Source organism: Microcaecilia unicolor, chromosome 6 (genome assembly GCF_901765095.1).
Source record: "Microcaecilia unicolor chromosome 6, aMicUni1.1, whole genome shotgun sequence".
NCBI lineage: Eukaryota > Metazoa > Chordata > Amphibia > Gymnophiona > Siphonopidae > Microcaecilia > Microcaecilia unicolor.
The window spans coordinates 25614513-25634432 of NC_044036.1; the positions used below are offsets into that span (position 1 = coordinate 25614513).

At 44.2% G+C, this 19920-nt stretch overlaps 1 protein-coding gene across 11 annotated transcripts in view; it reads left to right on the forward strand.

The window, feature by feature from the left end:
* OSBPL9 (oxysterol binding protein like 9) overlaps positions 1-19920 on the forward strand; it is a 272285-nt gene that overhangs the window by 98351 nt on the left and 154014 nt on the right. For 7 of the 11 annotated variants that reach the window (XM_030205278.1, XM_030205279.1, XM_030205282.1 and 4 more), the window contains 3 exons: positions 5794-5889; positions 6067-6120; positions 9646-9693. In XM_030205278.1, coding sequence (XP_030061138.1) covers positions 5794-5889; positions 6067-6120; positions 9646-9693 — 198 coding nt within the window. The remainder of the gene's footprint in view (positions 1-5793; positions 5890-6066; positions 6121-9645; positions 9694-19920) is intronic. The other 4 variants (XM_030205281.1, XM_030205283.1, XM_030205286.1 and 1 more) reach the window with 1 other exon arrangement.

Here is a 19920-nt window from a genome sequence, read left to right on the forward strand (position 1 = left end):
GGAAGCCATTTTTTCTGCATATCTGCTATCTGGCCGGCGTCCGCCTGACGCCTTTAAGGCACATTCCACAAGAGCGATTTCTTCCTCTTGGGCTGAGACAGGAGCAATCGCTTCAAGAGATATGTAGTGCAGCTACTTGGGCTTCTAAGCTCTCTTTTGCCCGTCATTACAGGCTGGATGTGGCTGCCAGGAGGGACGCGCTTTTTGGAGCACAAGTGCTTGCGCGTGTTGTGGCTTGTTCCCGCCCTATCTAGGGATTGCTTTGATACATCCTATTCGTAATGGATTCATCTGCTGCTGATGACAAGGGAGGGAAAATTAGGTTCTTACCTTGTTAATTTTCTTTCTTTAGTCACAGCAGATGAATCCATGATCCTTCCCTGATTGACTCTGTTTTTTGTGTTTCAATTTTTCCTGCAGACATGTTCCCTTATCGGGAGAAGTTGGAAAACAGTCTTCAGGATTTCTGTTCTACTACAGGAGGTTGAGTTCATCCCTCCTTTGTGTTGTTGCTTCTGTTCTGGGGCGTTCGTTCACTGTGAGGAAAGTTCATGTTATGCTACTTTGCAGTTTAACACTGCTTTGGAAGCTTCAAAATACTGAGAGGCAGATGGAGCTAGCCGTCCTAGAGGCACTATGGTTTTCAGTTTCTCTATCTCCCCCTGCTGGTAGGTGAACACAACCCATTCGTAATGGATTCATCTGCTGTGACTAAAGGAAAGAAAATTACCAAGGTAAGAACCTAATTTTCCCACCTGGGGCAATAAAGGGTTAAGTGACTTGCCTAAGGTCACAAGGAGCTGCAGTGGGAATCAAACCCAGGTTGCCAGGATCAAAGCTCGCTGCAGTAACCATTAGGCCACTCCTTAGATGGACCTTATTTGTCGTAGAGTAAAATAACTAGAATGCAATACAGAAGAAGTCAGTGGGGAAAAGGAAAGCTTAGAATCCAGAACCACTCCAATATATAGGAAAGACTCAACTGGGGATGTTGGTAAATCCAAAAAGGTAAACCACACAGTCTGGTACAGGGAGTGGTCAGTAAGCCAGTACACTGTGGTTTTGCTTTTGCTTGGATTCAGTGCTAGATGATTGTCATGTAGCTAGGTGGTTACGTCCTTTAAGCAGGCCCCCAGAGGGAGAAAATCAGAGGATTCAGGATGTGTAATGAAGAAAGAGGATATCATCCGCATAGTCAAAAGCACTGATGCCATGAGTCTGTATTAGAGTAGCTAAAGGGCTAAGGAAGAGATTTTTTAAAATGTAGGCGATAGAAAGGAGCCTTGGGAAATTTTGCATGAAAGAGGTTAAATGGCAGACAGTGAAGTTGAGATAGAGAATTGAAAGGAGTAATTGATTTAAAAAAAAGAAGTGAATCAGAACAGTACCAGTGACATCTAAGGAAGAAAGGCATTGCAGAAGTAAATCATGATGGACCAAGTCAAATGCGGTGGAGAGTAGCTTGCTAACTCAGGATTATAGAAGAGGAGTTGGGAGCTAAGGAGTCGAGCATCCATATTCTTCAGCGCTTACCAATGCCCCCCCCCCCCCTTCCTTTTGTCCTGACCTGCCTAATTCCTTCCTCCATTAGGTTGCCTCTCACTCTACTTTGGTCAGTGCCTCTCCCCTGCAGGTTAGGTTTACCCATGCCTCATACCTTCTAAGCAGATTCATCATACATTTCAAATGTTCTATCCCTATCCTTCCTGGCAAGGATCATATTCCTACTACCCTTTCCCAGAGCCCCAGACACCATTCATATCTAGAGGTCACAGATCCAGAATAACATGGGGACAGGGACCCGCAGTAACCACTGGGATAGGGACGGGGACAGAATTCAGGGGACGGGGATGGAGTCCATGTCCCCGTGTCACTTTCTACTTTGAAACCTGTTAATGAACTGGATTGTTGTTTTTGTTTGTTTGATGCAGACGACAATATTTTGATTTTTTGGAAAAACAAACAAACATGCTGGCCACAGCTAGCAGAATTTGTGTGGGGTTCCTGTACATCCTGCTACCCGCACATCTTCTAAGAAGACATCTTCTATTGCAAGACGGACTGTGGAAAACAGGAGAGCTAGACTGAATCCTGAGATTGTTGATGACTTATTATTCATCTACAGATTAAAAAATTATAACAGTGCTTCATAGGGCATATTTCTCCCCTCTAGGGCATACAGAACGAGTTGTATTGTATACCCCTGGACAATTTAACAGGGTGGATTAGGATTCCTTGGGGTAGTAGAAGTCCGCTATTGTTGGGGTTGGAAGGGTAGAGGGTGGTGGTGGTGGTGGTGGGAGGGTTATTATAGCTGCTAGTTATTATTGTTTTCTATTTGTAATTTATGCACAGCACATTGTTCCTTTTTATACTTCAATAAAAAGATTTAAATATAAAATCATAAGTGTTCGATGCTTCTGCAGATGAGAACGGAGCCCGCTTGGAGGGGACGGGGATAGGGACGGGGTGGGGACGGAGACAGAACCCATGGACACGGGGTGGGGACAGGGACAAATTTTGCCCCCGTGTCATTCTCTAGTCACAGACTGAAATATAATAGTAGTTCCATATCCAGAAAGGCCCTATGAGCAGCTCTTCCATTTGCATGCGCAAACCTTGGAAGCTCATCTGTTTTTCCTTAACAGCTCTGTACTCAGTTTTCTGTGTATATAGTGAGGAAATAAGTATAGAAGGTAAATAAAAACAAACATGGGATAATAAATCATTAATATTGTTCTTATATTCCTAAAGGGCTTAGATGAACCCAGAGAAGTTTCAAAATTCAGAGCTAGAAAATAGTACCTAAAAATTAAGTTGCATACCACAAACTCTTTCATAGTCTTCCATTTTCTGTTTAAACCAATTTGACGAAGATAAAAACCTAGCTAGAAGCCCATGATGCTTTCCTGTATCTCTTCCCTAGAAGGCTGATGGTGGGGCTTGAATAGGCCCAGAGGTAGTAGAGGAGGGAGGCTAGATCCACTGCTGATATCATCACTGAAGCTGCACAAGGAGGCCAAAGCTGCTGCAGTCAAACTGGAAAGAAAAAACATTTACTGTTGGAGCTGTGCTTGTGGTATGCCCAGTGTTAACACTAGGGAAGGGAGGTCAATGTGTGGGAGGAGTGGCCTAGTGGTTAGGGTGGTGGACTTTGGTCCTGGGGAACTGAGGAACTGAGTTCAATTCCCGGCACAGGCAGCTCCTTGTGACTCTGGGCAAGTCACTTAACCCTCCAATGCCCCATGTAAGCCACATTGAGCCTGCCATGAGTGGGAAAGCGCAGGGTACAAATGTAACAAACAAAATAGATACTATTGGAGATTCTACATGGAATGTTGCTACTATTGGAGATTCTACATGGAATGTTGCTATTCCACTAGCAACATTCCATGTAGAAGGCTGCGCATGCTTCTGTTTCTGTGAGTCTGACGTCCTGCACGTACGTATGTGCAGGACGTCAGACTCACAGAAGCAGAAGCCTGCGCGGCCACATTGGTGATCTGGAAAGGCCGACTTCTACATGGAATGTTGCTAGTGGAATAGCAACATTCCATGTAGAATCTCAAATGGTAGCAACAGTGGAGGAGTGGCCTAGTGGTTAGGGTGGTGGACTTTGGTCCTGGGGAACTGAGTTCAATTCCCACTTCAGGCACAGGCAGCTCCTTGTGACTCTGGGCAAGTCACTTAACCCTCCATTGCCCCATGTAAGCCGCATTGAGCCTGCCATGAGTGGGAAAGCGCAGGGTACAAATGTAACAAAAATAAAATAGATACTATTGGACATTCTACATGGAATGTTGCTACTATTGGAGATTCTACATGGAATGTTGCTATTCCACTAGCAACATTCCATGTAGAAGGCTGCGCAGGCTTCTGTTTCTGTGAGTCTGACGTCCTGCACGTACGTATGTGCAGGACGTCAGACTCACAGAAGCAGAAGCCTGCGCGGCCACATTGGTGATCTGGAAAGGCCGATTTCTACATGGAATGTTGCTAGTGGAATAGCAACATTCCATGTAGAATCTCAAATGGTAGCAACAGTGGAGGAGTGGCCTAGTGGTTAGGGTGGTGGACTTTGGTCCTGGGGAACTGAGTTCAATTCCCACTTCAGGCACAGGCAGCTCCTTGTGACTCTGGGCAAGTCACTTAACCCTCCATTGCCCCATGTAAGCCGCATTGAGCCTGCCATGAGTGGGAAAGCGCAGGGTACAAATGCAACAAAAATAAAAATGTTCAGGGACTAAGATATAGGTAAAGCAAAAAGGGAGTTGCTGGGGTGGGGGAGGAGGAGCAGGAAAGGCGAAATGGAAGGAGGGGGACAGAAGACAATGGAAAAGAGCAAGTCAATTGAGAGGAGTCAGAGGAAAGGTGGAGGAAAGGGGAGATACTGGGGAATGAGATTATTTCGTTTTGTTTTTTAATGTATCTCTCCGTTAACGATTCTGAAATTTAAGTGTCCCTTTACATAAAATGTCTGGGAGCTTTATAGATTGACTGTTCTTAATAAACTGGAGGCAATTTTAACTTCTACCAGTTCAGTTTTTGTAATAAACGCTTGCCTTGAGCTACAACTGAAAAAAGATGCAACCTATATTCAAAACCTAATTTTTTTTGTTTCAGTTTGTGTTTAGTTCTTTAGGAAATAAGTTTTTAAAAGCTTTTGAAATCTCCAATATAGCTTCTTCTGGTGTTGTGAATGGAAATCATTCAAAGGGTAGTGTGTTGATTCTTAGTGAGAAGAACATGCAGACCAAAAAAAATATGAGTGAATTCAGGAAGTAAGAATTTAAAAGATGGGCTGTCGTGAGTGTACGTTTTCACAAAATGTGCTGAAAAATATTCAAAATAAAACAATGTGGAAAAAAATGTAGAAATTTGGTCAAAAGAAAAGTAATTAGAAGTAAATAATATACAAGCTGACATGTTTAAGAATCTAGCTTGTTTTGCTGCTTAAGGTGTTAATTTCATAACAGGGCACCTTTGTGGAATATATTTAAAAAAAAAACACCTATTTTGTGCCTATATCCTTTATAAAATTGACTCTTAAAACTTTCTAATAGTGCACAAATTTTCTTGTACAAATTATCACCTGCTCTTAAAATATAAATGTGTTTATATGCATGTTTTGTAAAATAGCACATGCATTTTGTAACTCTGCCTTTGCTCCATCCTACCTACTAGGGCTGCCGAGAGACCCAGATGGGCGTGGGGCAGGACTCACCACAGCACTACCCCCCCCCCCCCCCCACTGAGACCGCCCCCTGCCTGCCCCCTTACCTTCCTGTCCGATTGCTGCTGTCATCTCCTGCGTGCCGGGATCAGGACCTGGATGATTGCATTAATGCGATATTGCATTGATGCAATCATCTGGGTCCTTGGCAGGAGAGACAGCAAGCAGACGGGCAGGCATGAAGAAGCTTGCCGGACCAGGAATTTTGCCACCCCCACCCCTCTCGGCAGCCCTGCTACCTGCGACCCCCAGATGCCCATGTATCGTGCACATATTAAATGTCTGTGTACTTATATGCGTGTATTCAGCCACACAACGTTATAAGAGCCATTCTCCACATGTAAAACATACTTCACAATGGAAAGTGCTTTATAAAATGATTCCATATGTTCAGAATGTGCATGTTTGTTGTGCAAATTTAATTTAAAACTGATTTTGAGTGATTACTGTTAAATAGGTGGTATTAATAAAATCAACAAACTAATACACTTTTTCCCATGACAGAGCTTGTGTGGTCTTGTTGCCATCATCACTAATCAAATCTTTGTTTATTTGTGCAGGGTTTAGATTCGGGGTTTGTTCCCAGTGTTCAGGATTTTGATAAGAAACTTGCAGAATCTGATGCCTATTTGCAGATTTTGATAGATCAGCTTAAGGTACAGTAGACTAAGTTACATCCAAAGTAGTTTCTTCCTTAAATTTGATAATGTTAAAATGGTTAGAATTTGCATGTTTTCAGTTAGACTTTTTTATTTTGAAGAAAAAACACACTATTCATATTTGATAGGCATAGCAATCCAATTTTGTAAGATTTTTTTTTTTTTATACTTTAGATACAATGGGGAAAAGCCTTAAGAAATGGGACCTTAAGAATAGGAAAAGCAGAAGTGAGTGGAGTTTGTCAGCAACCTTTTGTTATTAGTGGAAATTTTAATTATTCTGTATTTTGCATGGTGTTTGTGTACTTTGAAACAAGGTTTAAGGGTGGGGGGCTAAGTTAACTCTTTTCCCATCCATCTTGCTTTCCTCTCTTTTCAGATTTTAATTTAGTTTAATTTCACTTAACTCAAAGAGCTCAAGGTGTCATATGGTAAAATAAATATAAGACAATAAAATGCAAGAAAAAAAAACTGATGTAAAACCACCTATCCACAGAATAATAAAATAGATACTCTGCAGGAACACCACTCACTATTAAAGTAAACTAATAAGATGTGTAGCTGTTAATTTTAATTGTAATTAATCACCTGATTAAGAGGGTCTTTTACTAAAGCTTAGCTTGAGTTATCTACAGCAGGTCTCATAGGAATAAAATGGGCCCTGCTACAGGTAATATGAGCTAAACTTTAGTAAAAGACCCTCCTAAGACTTTTTTGTATCATAGTTAATAGCATTTTTAATCGCTACCCGTATAGTGTTGGTAAATATTCCTTCTGACCACCATAACGCTCTCTGGGCAATTAACTGCTTAGTGGTAATATTCAGTAAACTGGTTACATCCAGTTAGCTAACTGAGGGTCCCTTTTACCAAGCTGCAGGAAAAAAAGGCCCTGCGCTGGCAGTAAGGGCCGTTTTTCCCGCGTGCCAGGGCCCTTTTTACCCACACGCCAGGGCTCTTTTTACTACAGCGGGTAAAAAAGCCCCCAGCACATATGGCCATGCGGTAAGAGAACTCTTACCGCATGGCCGTGCGACGGGGAGCTTTTACTTCCACCCACTGAGGTGGCGATAAGGGCTCCCTTGGTAACCGGGCAGTACGTGATGATGCCCGATTACTACCACGCAAGCCATTTCTGGGGGTTTTCTTTTTCCTCTGGAAATGGCATACATTTGGGGCAGACTACCGCTGGCGGCTGCCCCGAAAGAGCAAGCGGTAAGCCTGTGTTGGGCTTACTGCTGCTCTGTAAAAGGGCCCCTGAATCAAGATAGCAATAGCTATCTTAACTTAATCCAATTACCTAACCAGGTAGCAGGCTTCATATATGGGGGTTGGGAGTAGTTTTGGCATGCCCCTCCCAGAAGCTCCCCTTCAGAAGAAAACCTCTTCTCCAAGGACAGGCAGGCCTCTTAATTTTCACTAATGGGTAATGCGGGCCCTTGAGTATGAGACACTCTCCATCGCATGTGCGTGAGAGCCTTCCTGCCTGCTGTGAGAGCGTGTGACCAGCAGATCTCTTTTTTTCTGTGATGAGAAGAGGGCGCATTAGTTATCCACTCCTCACAGCTGGTTCAGCTTTGGTCTTTTTGTGCCTTCCTCTTTTTTTTCTTAATACCCGTTTCGGGGTTTACCATATTTTATTCCATCTCCATATACTTTTTTAGATTATTTTTGCCTTTTTAAGGTTGGGGGGGGGGGGGTGGTCTTACAGTGGAGATCTTCCAGAAGAGGTTTTCTTCTGAAAGGGAGCTCTTGGAAGGGGCATGGCAAAACTACTCCCACGCCCCCATATATTAAGCCTGCTAGTAACCGGGGGCCTGCAAGGTTGATCTTCAGGATGGGAGATGATTTTGTGTGTGTGAGGACGGATGTATGTGCTTCAGGCCGCAGCAGCCAGTGTTAATGGTTGTGTTGATTTTCTCCAAGGACAAGCAGGGCATGCTATTCTCAGAAATAGGTGATGTAATCTGACTGAGCCCTAGTGTTCAAGAATGTTCTCAAAACCTTTGGCAGTGCCCATATCGTGCATTCGCAGGTGCCTTGCTGCCTGACATGAGCATATGGGACCAGAGTGGACAAGGCCCCACAGACAGCCCAGTTTTTTGTTTCTTTTGATCCCAACAGGATGAGGGTCGCCATCGGGAAATGCACTATTTCTAATTGGCTGTCAGATTGCATTTTCTTCACTTATGCCCACGCTGGACAAGCCCTAGAGGGTCATGTCAAGGCTCACAATGTCAGAGCTATGGCTGCGTTGGTAAGCCACTTTAGATCAGCCTCCATTGAAGAAATTTGCAAGACTAAGACATGGTCTTCAGACACGACATCCAGTTTGTCAGTTCGGGCAGACTGTTGCAGAATCTGTTTGGAGTCTAGAATCCAACTCCACCCTCCTAGGCCCGTTGTATTCTGTTGCATTCAGCACTCTCAGTTGTTAGCGCTATAGAAATAAGTAGTAGTAGTAGTATATAGTTTCAGGTTAATCTGTGTTAAATCCTCGACATTGTGAGGCCCAATTGTCCAATGTTTGTTGTTTTTGGTGAGCCTGGATGTTAGGGATTCCCCACTTATGAGAATAAATAAGCCTTCTTGTCCTCGGAGAAAGCAAAAGTACTTATCTGTAGCAGGGGGTTTTCTTCCATTGCAGCTGGGATGTACTATGTGCTGTCAAGTTATTATTGTGATGCTGATAATGCTTGTTTTTTGCAAGCTTCAGTAGAGAGAGAATGGTTAAGAAGGCAGGATGGTACAGTCCAACCCTTCTGTTAGCTCACTTCATGCCCTTCCTTGTGACTTAGTATCGGCTCTTTTCCGTCTGTTTTCTCGATTTACTGGACAGTTAAAGTAGATGATGCTGTCTTATTTAAATTATGGGAAGACAAAAGTTTAAAGTGGGCACATCAGGAGTATCAAATTCACAAATGAACATAGTAACATAGTAGATGACGGCAGAAAAAGACCTGCATGGTCCATCCAGTCTGCCCAACAAGATAAACTCATATGTGCTACTTTTTGTGTATACCTTTCCTTGATTTGTACCTGTCCTTTTCAGGGCACAGACCGTGTAAGTCTGCCCAGCACTATCCCCGCCTCCCAACCACCAGCCCCGCCTCCCACCACTGGCTCTGGCACAGACCGTATAAGTCTGCCCAGCACTATCCCCGCCTCCCAACCACCAGCCCCGCCTCCCACCACCAGCTCTGGCACAGACCGTATAAGTCTGCCCAGCACTATCCCCGCCTCCCAACCACCAGCCCCAACCACCAGCTCTGGCACAGACTGTCTGCCCAGCACTATCCCCGCCTCCCAACCACCAGCCCCAGCACAGACCGTATAAGTCTGCCCAGCACTATCCCTGCCTCCCACCACCGGCTCTGGCACAGACCGTATAAGTCTGCCCAGCACTATCCCCGCCTCCCAACCACCAGCCCCGCCTCCCACCACCAGCTCTGGCACAGACCGTATAAGTCTGCCCAGCACTATCCCCGCCTCCCAACCACCAGCCCCGCCTCCCACCACCGGCTCTGGCACAAAATAAATCTGTTCTCTTGACAGCATATGTTGCAACATATTTAGGCAAGGTGTTCTACACATTTTCTGATAAATCGGCCGTTGGCTTAGAATTGCCAAGCATATGGTGTTTCAGGGTTTGACAGAAATAAATATCCTTTTGAAAGATACCACAACCTGGTTGATAGCTGCTATACTTTAATGTGATAAATTTTATATCCTAACAGTGCATTTTCTCTCTTAGCTGTTTGATGACAAACTTCAAAACTGCAAAGACGATGATCAGAGGAAGGCAAGTATATTATTCTTTTCATGCATGTATTCTAATTAAGCAGTGAATGTTCTTTCACACTGGATTCACTGTTTTTTTGTGTTGGCTCTAGAACAGGGGTTTTCAACCCAGTCTTTGATGCTCCTTTTAACTCCTAACCCTTACTCACTTGTTCAGTACCCTTATTTTATCATCCCCTCCTTAGTAATTCCCTTTTCTCTTATTTGGCCTGTTTGTCTGTCCTAATTAGATTGTAAGCTCTGTCGAGCAGGGACTGCCTCTTTATGTTCAAGTGTACAGCTCTGCGTACGCCTAGTAGTGCTATACAAATGGGAAGTAGTAGTAGTAACACACCAACTCAGGTTTTCAGAAAATCCATATAAATATGCATGAAATAGATTTGTATACAGTGGAGCTACTGCATGCAAATTTATCTCATGCATATTCATTTGTCTCTATTACTTGACTAATGCACTATCTTTAAATATTTAAATATACTACAACCACATCAATGTATACTATAAAATTTTACAATTTTATTATGAAAACACCACTTATCTAACAGTAAAACACTCTCTGCCCCACACTCTCACAGTGATCTCTCCATATTATACAGTTCCCACATCGTTCATCCCCAGTACCATTCAACGAAATAAACTGTAGTTCATCGTACGTTATTCCAGATATCCAGGGCGATGACCTGTTTCAACACGGGTCATGTTTCTTTTAATAACCCTCAATGTCTTTTCCATTCCAATCTCCACAATTGGAAATGCCACACCTTGATAAATACTTCCTTCAGCTTGGTTTTAAATCCTTATTGGTTTCTGAAAAGAACTCATTGGTCCAAAGTGAAACAAAGAGAAACTGTGGACTGGTTGGCACTTGATTATCCACTACATCTCACATATCTTCCTGTCCCATACTTTCTTGGTCCCAACACAGGCCGTGTTTCTTTTAATTACTTCATCAGGAGACCTTTTACAATACATAATGCACAACATTACAATCTTATCTCCACCTCTATCATAACTCTAATATAAAAACAACCTTTCTTTTATCATATCCAACCTCTAAACTCTGTTCGGTATAACTTGTGGAGATCCCCAGACTCCAACACTTCTCTTTTAAGTGGTCATCAATAATGACCAGTCAACCTCTTTATTTAGTCCATAGGGCTCCACAGTGTCCAATGATATATCAATTTCTGTTCCTTACGAACCAAGTGTTTTTCAATATATTTTTTTTGTTTGTTACATTTGTACCCCACGCTTTCCCACTCGTGGCAGGCTCAATGCGGCTTAAAGTGACTTGCCCAGAGTCACAAGGAGCTGCCTGTGCCTGAAGTGGGAATTGAACTCAGTTCCTCAGATTCCCAGGACCAAAGTCCACCACCCTAACCCTTCCCACTCTCAATTTGAAACAATACAACAAACTGCAACTCCAAAATTGAATGATTATGCATCAGCCAATGATTGACCAAAGGAGTATCCCTCTTCTGCAATCTTATATTGCTCAAATGTTGTGCTATTCGCAGTTTTATTTTTTGTGTGGTCTCGCCAATGTACCACAGCTGACGTGGGCAACAAATGCCATACACCACATTGCTGGAATTACAATCCGTTTTTATTTGTAAATAAAACTGCCTTAGGAACCCTAACCTGGTTAACATTCATTGCATATTTACAGTACACACATTGTTGACAGGGACCATGCCCTTTAGCACCCTCGTTTATAGGTGATCTAGATCTCTTGTTACTAGATAAGATCTCCCCTATGTTCCTATCTCTAGTACATGAGAAGCGAGGCTTCTCCATTAATCCCTTATGCAACCTCAAAATTGGCCAATGCTTCAAAATGATTTTCTGAATTAAGTGAATTTGTTTGTAAAAAGGCAACACACAATTTATATGTGGACTCTTCTCCTTAGTGGCTTTCTGTGATAGCCACTGTCGTTTCACGTGTTTAGCTCGCTTATATGCTGATCGAATCACACCCTTAGGGTACCCTCGTTGCTGAAATCTACTTGACAGATCCCTTGAATGATTCATAAAATATACATAAGTAGAACATAATCTTTTTATACATAGAAACTGCCCCATAGGAATACTCTCCTTTAGCTACCTAGGGTGATGACTATCAAAGTGCAAAATGGTGTTCCTATCAGTGGGTTTCCGATAAGTACTGGTGACAAACCGTTAATGCACATATTCCACATTAATATCTAAAAATTGTACTGTGTTGCCCCAAGTCTGTGTTTCAAACTGAATATTGGGATCGCACTTGTTTAAATACTCCCAAAATACATCCAACTCCTCTCTCGTACCTAACCAGATAACGAACACATCATCGATGTACCTCTTCCTGTGTGGTTATATGCTCCTGATATTAATTATGTATGCAGGACAAGTCCAGTATGTAAAAGATAGGCTGTCATTTCAAGTTTGTTTTTCCAATTGTACAAACACACCCATAGGAAGGAGCATGTAAGTAGCCTTGTTTTACATTGGTTTTTAAGTTGCAAGAGTTTTTTTTAGGTTTTTTTTTGAACAAGCTGTGGTGGACATTTGTTTTTTTACAATTTTTTTTTTTGTTACATTTGTACCCCGCGCTTTCCCACTCATGGCAGGCTCAGTGCGGCTTACATGGGGCAATGGAGGGTTAAGTGACTTGCCCAGAGTCACAAGGAGCTGCCTGTACCTGAAGTGGGAATCGAACTCAGTTCCTCAGTTCCCCAGGACCAAAGTCCACCACCCTAACCACTAGGCCACTCCTCCAATGCAATTTAGTGCTTTTTATGTTCTTATCTGTTAGACGAAACATGGTGAAGTCTGTATTTTACCATCAGCTGGGTAAGCCATTCAGCCCCCCTTTTTGAAGTTTTTTTTAACTGTCACTTTTAGCTAAATTAGTTTCCAGTCACCTTATTTATTAGTGTGTTAATTTATTAATATAAATGTGAAGCAATTTTTGCTTAAGAGAGATTTTTACTTCTGAATGTGTCCCTCTCAGTTATGCTTTGTTTTAAGTATATCCTATATAATAATTCTCACCTCCAACATTCTGTGCTTGGGACCGTGGCTCCCTGGCTGCAGGTGGTCTGCGAGGCAGACACGCACGGACGTCACTGACGTCAAAACAGCTGATTCCAAGGCAAGGAGAGGAGTAGGGAAACACGCGCAGTGTGTTTCCCTACTCCTCCTACTGCCTCGGAATCAGCTGTCACCCCCCGCGCTACGGCCCCCTCGAAACCCACCCCCTTCCACGAACCTGTTGATCCTCCCCACCGGAACGCCGAAAACCGCACCCCCACCCCCCGCCGCTGTTGTGCACTATCTGTGCTGACAGCCGAAGTGTTGTTCTGCCCTTCGGGTGGGTTCCTCAATCATCTTCTCAGAAAGTTTAAGTCCGTGCGTCTGACGTCAGACGCACGCAGAGGAACTTCCCGACAAGATGATTGAAGAACCAACGGGAAGGAAAGAACAACACTTCGGCTGTAAGAACAGGTAGGACAACAACGGCAGCGGCGGGGGGGGGGGGGGGAACGACAGGTTCGCGGAGGGAGGGGGGTTCAAGGGGGCCGTAGCACGGAGGGGGGGGGAAATTGCCTGCCTAAGGCCCGTTTCCTTGCCTACAGAAACGGGACTTTTTTACTAGTTTATTTATATGTTTGTTTGATTTTTTTTTTTACTAGCTATTGCCTCTGACGCAGCCATTTCTCAGGTGAAACATGGCCATGTCAGGCACAGATATTTGAATCTCTGAGAGCTTTTGGATATCAGTAGACTGTTTGCTTCTTACGGGGTCTGCCTTTTCTTTCTATCCTTTACACTGAAAATGACAAGGACAGAGCAATACCAAGAATATTAGGCATCATATGCTATGACTTCATCTCATTGGGCAGACCAGATGTGCCTATGTTACTATGAGGACTGGGTTGAAGAATCCCTTTTCTAGATGGAGATAAGTGAGCAAGTTCCATTTAGTCCTGTAATAACTAATCCCACCCAATGAGGTAATTAACTCCTGCATTAGTTATTCCAGATGTAAGTAATCTTGTTTAATGTGCACATGAATTGATTTCTTTAGGTAATTCCAGAATTACATTTGAACACAATTGGCAACTATTCTACGTTTACTTCTAGAATAGTTACACGTTGTAAAAAGAACAGGGTGTGAAGCCAGGCTACCAAAAACTGGTGCAGTGGTCTTATTTAACGCTGTGAACTTTCGGCTTAGAACCCCTCTCTAGTTATCTTTCAGGACCCTAGACCCTCCATCCCCCTGAGATTTTCATAATTAAATTATTAAATCGTATAAAATAGCGTATTGGGACATCATGCATCTAAATATTAAACTTCATTTTGTGTTTGTGTGTGTATGGATGAGAGTCACACAATCCATGAGCTTAATCTTTTACCTGCAGAAAGGGTGGGCAGACATCAGGTAGCCCATTTATCCAGGTAAAGAACTGTTGGAGATTGCTGGAATCCTGTAATAATAGACTCTGAATCAGGTCACTAAGGGGCTCATTTTTGAAAGAGAAAAGCGTCCAGAAAGTGTCATAAAGCACCATTTGGATGGATTTTTTCTCAAAATGTCCAAATCAGTAGTTCTGAAACCTGTATTGCAGACGTCCATCTGTGTATTTTGTTTGCAATGCGTCCAAATCAAAAGGGGATGTGTTGGGGAGCATTTCAAAGGCAGGATTAGGTTGGGCTTAGGTCATGCCTAACACTTAGTTTTACAGCCATAGTGGAAGAAAATCAAAACGTCTAGGGCAAAAACTTCAACATTTTGGTCTAGACCTGTTTTTCTAACGAATAAGACACATACAGAAAGGTGCCCTAAGTGACCAGATGACCACTGCAGGGATTCAAGGATGACATTCCTTACTTCCCCACTGGTCACTGACCCCCTTCCACCCCCCAAAAATGTGAATAAAAATAGTACTCACCATTCTCTATGACAGCCTCAGATGTTATAGCCAGGTCCATTAGAGCAGCATGTAGGTCCCTGGAGTAGTGTAGTGGTGGGTGCAGTGCGCTGTAGCCAGGCTCCTACGTCCCCGTACCTGTTACACTTGTGTTGGAAACTGTGAGCCCTTCAAAACTCACCAGAAACTCACTGTACCTACATATAGTTGCCCCTTCACCCATTTGGGCTATTGTACTGGTGTGCAGTTGGGGGTAGTGGGTTTTGGAGGATTCAGCAGATAAGATAAGGAAGTAACGGTGAGATTTGTACCTGGGAGCATTTATATAAAGTCCACAGCAGTACCCACTAGAATGCCCCATTGCTCTCCTGGGATGTCTGGGAGACCAGTTTGCTAAAAATGCTGACCCCTCTTATATCATCACAAAACCTTGAAAGAAACAGTAATTTTTTTTAATTGTTGTGCTTTTTCAAAAATGGTTGCATTTGCTATTCAGATTTAGGATGTATAGCACAGAACATCCGAAGTCCGACTTAGACATCATATCGAAAATGCACCTCTAAGTGTCACCCTGAAGTAAGACCATATCTTCAATCCCAGCTGACCTTTGGAGCAGAATAATTGATTCATGGATTGAACTGAGGACGTTCAGTGTGGCAGTGCACAACACTGCTAGTGAGCCATGGGGTCAGCTCTCATGAATAAGTTCTCATTAAAGGAGACAAGGAGGATTTGTTTAAGAAATGTTATAAGGTTATTTTTTGTTTGATAGAATTATCTTGCCAGCATTTTCCAGGTAGCTGTGATATAAACCCTCATCTTGCTATAGTCTAAAATGTCCTAAAGCAAGCTGAGTGTGGCACATTTAAAATGTGGGGAAATGAATCTGTGGAGTCCAAACTCAAGAATGGTTGCAGCAGTTCCAAATAAAACACTTTTTTGCTCAACGTTTTTCACCTCAGAAGTATTAAAGTAGTACATAACTGTGATTAGGCTTTAAACAGCCTAGTATAGACTAAAAGAGCCACGCTCAAGGTCCCATCAAGAAAAACTCTCATTACTAGGAATGCTAACTAGAAAATCCACATGTAGTGTGTCTCTCTGGTAAAATCAAGAATTCTGTATAGAAAAACTCTTCCAAATACTGGAGACATATGGGTTCTGTAGATACACATTCTGTGTGACTTTCAGGCCATCTTGGCTTAACTTCCTTTAATTAGGCTTTGTTCTTGCTAATGATATCAGTTTGTACTGTAGTTAATGCAGAACTGAGCAATTCAAGCACTGCAGCAGCCTGGCAAAAGAGAGGAGTCTGGCAGTACCATGGCTCATGAACCCAGGAGGTGGGCAAATCAGAAAAATATAATTTCTCTTAGGACAGGCAGGCTGCTTGTTCTCACATGTGGGTTGACGTCCATGTCGGCCCAGGAATCGGCATTTTGCCAGCAAAATAAACAGTTTTGCTAGAGTTTTCTAGCGTGCGAGCAGCGTGCATTGTGTATGTGCGGATGACTTCCCGCCCGTAGCGTGAACGTGCTACTTCAGTTTTTTCTTGTCTGCGTTTGAGGTAACAGGGTTTCTTCTCTGCTCCTCGTAAGGCCCAGGAAAAAGTCTGACAAGGGACGGGCTTTTGACTGGCTCCAGTTCAGCATACCCTCAGTAAAAGTGTCCGTACCGGACGACTTACTGGTAGGGGGGAGGTTGATGTTTTTTCACCTCTTATAACCTCCGACTGGTGGTTTCTTCAAATAGTCTGGTTAGGATACACCCTCAATCTGGAATCCAAACCTCCAAATTGGCCACCGGGAGCTCATTCTTAAAGTTCCCAGCACAAGCAGGTACTTGCAGAGGAACTCTCTGCCCTTCTAAAGGACAGTGCGATCGAGCCCGTTCCACCAGGGGAAGAAGGGTTGGGATTCTATTCCAAGTACTTCCTTGTGCAAAAGAAAACAGGGGTGATGCGTCCCATCCTAGACCTAAGGGGCCTGAACAAATTTCGAGAAAAGTTCAGGATGGTTTCCCTGGGCACCCTTCTTCCCCATGATTCAAGAGAACGATTGGCTATGCTCTCTGGACTTAAAGGATGCTTACACACATGTCCTGATACTTCCAGCTCACAGGAAGTAGCTGTGATTTTGGCTGGGAACTCAGCACTTTCAGTACTGTGTACTGCCCTTTGGTCTGGCATCTGCATCCAGAGTGTTCACAAAGTGCCTGGCGGTAGTTGCAGCGGCGCTACCAGACTGGGAGTGCATGTGTTCCCTTATTGCGACGATTGGCTGGTGAAGATCACCTCGAAGGCAGGCGCTCAGCAGTCCATGCGAAATACTATTCAGGTGCTAGAACTTCTGGGGTTCGTGATAAATTATTCCAAGTCCCATCTCACCCCAGTTCAGAAATTGGAATTGATTGGAGTTGTGTTGAACACAAAGACAGCTTGCGCTTACCTGTCCCTGGTGTCCATAGTTTGAGCGTCTCAACAGATCACAGCTCGGCAGATGTTGAGACTCCTGGGGCACATGGCCTCCACAGTTCATGTAACTCCCATGGCACACCTGTACATGAGATCAGCTCAATGGACCCTGGCCTCCCAGTGGTATCAAACTGCAGGAGATCTAGAGGATGTGATCCAATTGTCCACCGACTTCCGGAATTCTCTGCGTTGGTGGACGATTCGGACTAATTTGACCTTGGGACGTCCATTTCAAATTCCTCAGCCACAAAAAGTGCTGACGACGGTTGCATCCCTCCTGAGGTGGAGAGCTCATGTGGATGGGCTTCACACTCAAGGAGCTTGGTCCTTTCAGGAAAAAGGTCTTCAGATCAATCTCCTGGAATTGCAAGCGATCTGGAACGCTCTGAAGGCTTTCAGAGACCAGCTGTCCAACCAAATCATACTGATTCAGACAGACAATCAGGTTGCCATGTATTACACCAATATGCAGGGGGGAACCAGATCTTGCCTTCTGGCCTAGTGGTTAGGGTGGTGGACTTTGGTCCTGGGGAACTGAGGAACTGAGTTTGATTCCCGGCACAGGCAGCTCCTTGTGACTCTGGGCAAGTCACTTAACCCTCCATTGCCTGCCACATAGAGCCTGCCATGAGTGGGAAAGCGTGGGGTACAAATGTAACAAAAAAAAAAAAAATGTCAGGAAGCTGTCCAGATGTGCCTTTGGGCGCGCCGTCACTGCATGTTTCTGCAAGCCACTTATCTGGCAGGCGTAAACAACAGTCTGGCCGACAGACTGAGCAGGATAATGCAACCACATGAGTGGTCACTGAACATGGGAGTAATCTGCAAGATCTTCCGAGCGTGGGGCACCCCCTCGGTGGATTTTTTTGCCACTCAGATCAATCACAAGGTCCCTCAGTTCTGTTCCAGGCTTCAGGCCCACGACAGACTAACTTCAGATGCCTTTCTCCTCCATTGGGGAACAGGCCTTCTGTATGCATATCCTCCCATAGCTCTAGTAGGGAAGACTTTGCTGAAACTCAAGCAAGACTGCTGAAACTTGATTCTGATTGCTTCCTTCTGGCTTTGTCAGATTTGGTTTCCTCTTCTTCTGGAGTTCTCCTCCGAGGAACCGTGGAGATTGGAATGTTTTCCAACCCTCATCACCCAGAACGAGGGGTCGCTTCTACATCCCAATCTCCAGTCTCTGGCTCTCAAGGCCTGGATGTTGAGAGCTTAGAATTTGCCTCCTTGGGTCTTTCAGAGAGTGTCTTTCGAGTCTTGCTTGCTTCTAGGAAAGATTCCAGAAAGAGGTGTTACTCTTTCAAATGGAGGAGGTTTGCCGTCTGGTGTGACAGCAAGGCCCTAGATCCTCTTTCTTGTCCTACACAGACCCTGCTTGAATACCTTCTACACTTGTCAGAGTCTGGTCTCAAGACCAACTCTGTAAGAGTTCACCTTAGTGCGATTAGTGCTTATCGCCGTGTAGAGAGTAAGCCTATCTCTGGACAGCCTTTAGTTGTTCGCTTCATGATAGGTTTGCTTTTGTCAGCACCCTCTGTCAAACCTTCACCAGTGTCATGGGATCTCAACGTCGTTCTCACCCAGCTGATGAAAGCTCCTTTTGAGCCACTGAATTCCTGCCATCTGAAGTACTTGACCTGGAAGGTCGTTTTCTTGGTGGCAGTTACTTCAGCTCGTAGGGTCAGTGAGCTTCAGGCCTTGGTAGTGCATGCACCTTATATCAGGTTTCATCACAATAGAGTAGTCCTCTGCACACATCCTAAGTTCCTGCCGAAGGTGGTGTCGGAGTTCCATCTGAACCAGTCAATTGTCTTGCCAACATTCTTTCCCTGTCTGCATACCCACCCGGGCGAAAGCAGATTGCATACCTTGGACTGCAAGAGAGCATTGGCCTTTTATGTGGATGAAGCCCTTCAGACAGTCCGCCCAGTTGTTTATTTCTTTTGATCCCAACAGGAGGGGAGTCGCCATCGGAAAACGCACAATCTCCAATTGGCTAGCAGATTGCATTTCCTTCACTTGTGCCCAAGCTGGGCTGACTCTTGAGGGCCATGTCACGGCTTATAATGTTAGAGCCATGGCTGCGTCAGTGGCTCACTTAAAGTCAGCCTCCATTGAGGAGATTTGCAAGGCTGCAACGTGGTCATCAGTCCACACATTCACATCTCACTACTGCCTTCAGCAGGATACCCGACGCAACAGTCGGTTTGGACAGTCAGTGCTGAGAATCTGTTCGGGGTTTAGAATCCATCTCCACCCCCCTAATCCCATTTTTGTTCTGTTCATTCTGCACCCTCAGTTATTTATGGTTTCAGGTCAATCTATGTTATGTCCTCGCTGTTTCGAGGCCCAATTGACCAATGTTCGTTGTTTTGAGTGAGCCTGGTTCCTAGGGATACCCCACATGTGAGAACAAGCAGCCTGTTTGTCCTCGTAGAAAGCGAAGATACTTACCTGTAGCAGGATTTCTCCGAGGACAGCAGGCTGATTGTTCTCACAAACCCTCCCACCTCCCCTTTGGAGGAGTTGTTGCTGTTTGTTTGCTGCTATGCTTTTTGATTAAACTGAAGTAGCACATTCACGCTACGGGCGGGAAGTCATCCGCGCATGCCCGCTGCAAGCTGCTCTCGCTCTAGAAGCTTTAGCAAAACTTTGTTTATTTTGCTGGCAAAATGCCGATTCCTGGGCCGACGTGGACATCAGCCTGCTGTTCTCGGAGAATACCTGCTACAGGTAAGTATCTTCACTTTAATCAGGAATTATAAATGCTGTGTCCCATAAGAGAACAGTTGTTGTCTGTCTTAACAACTAGTCACAATGTGGAAACTCAACTTCA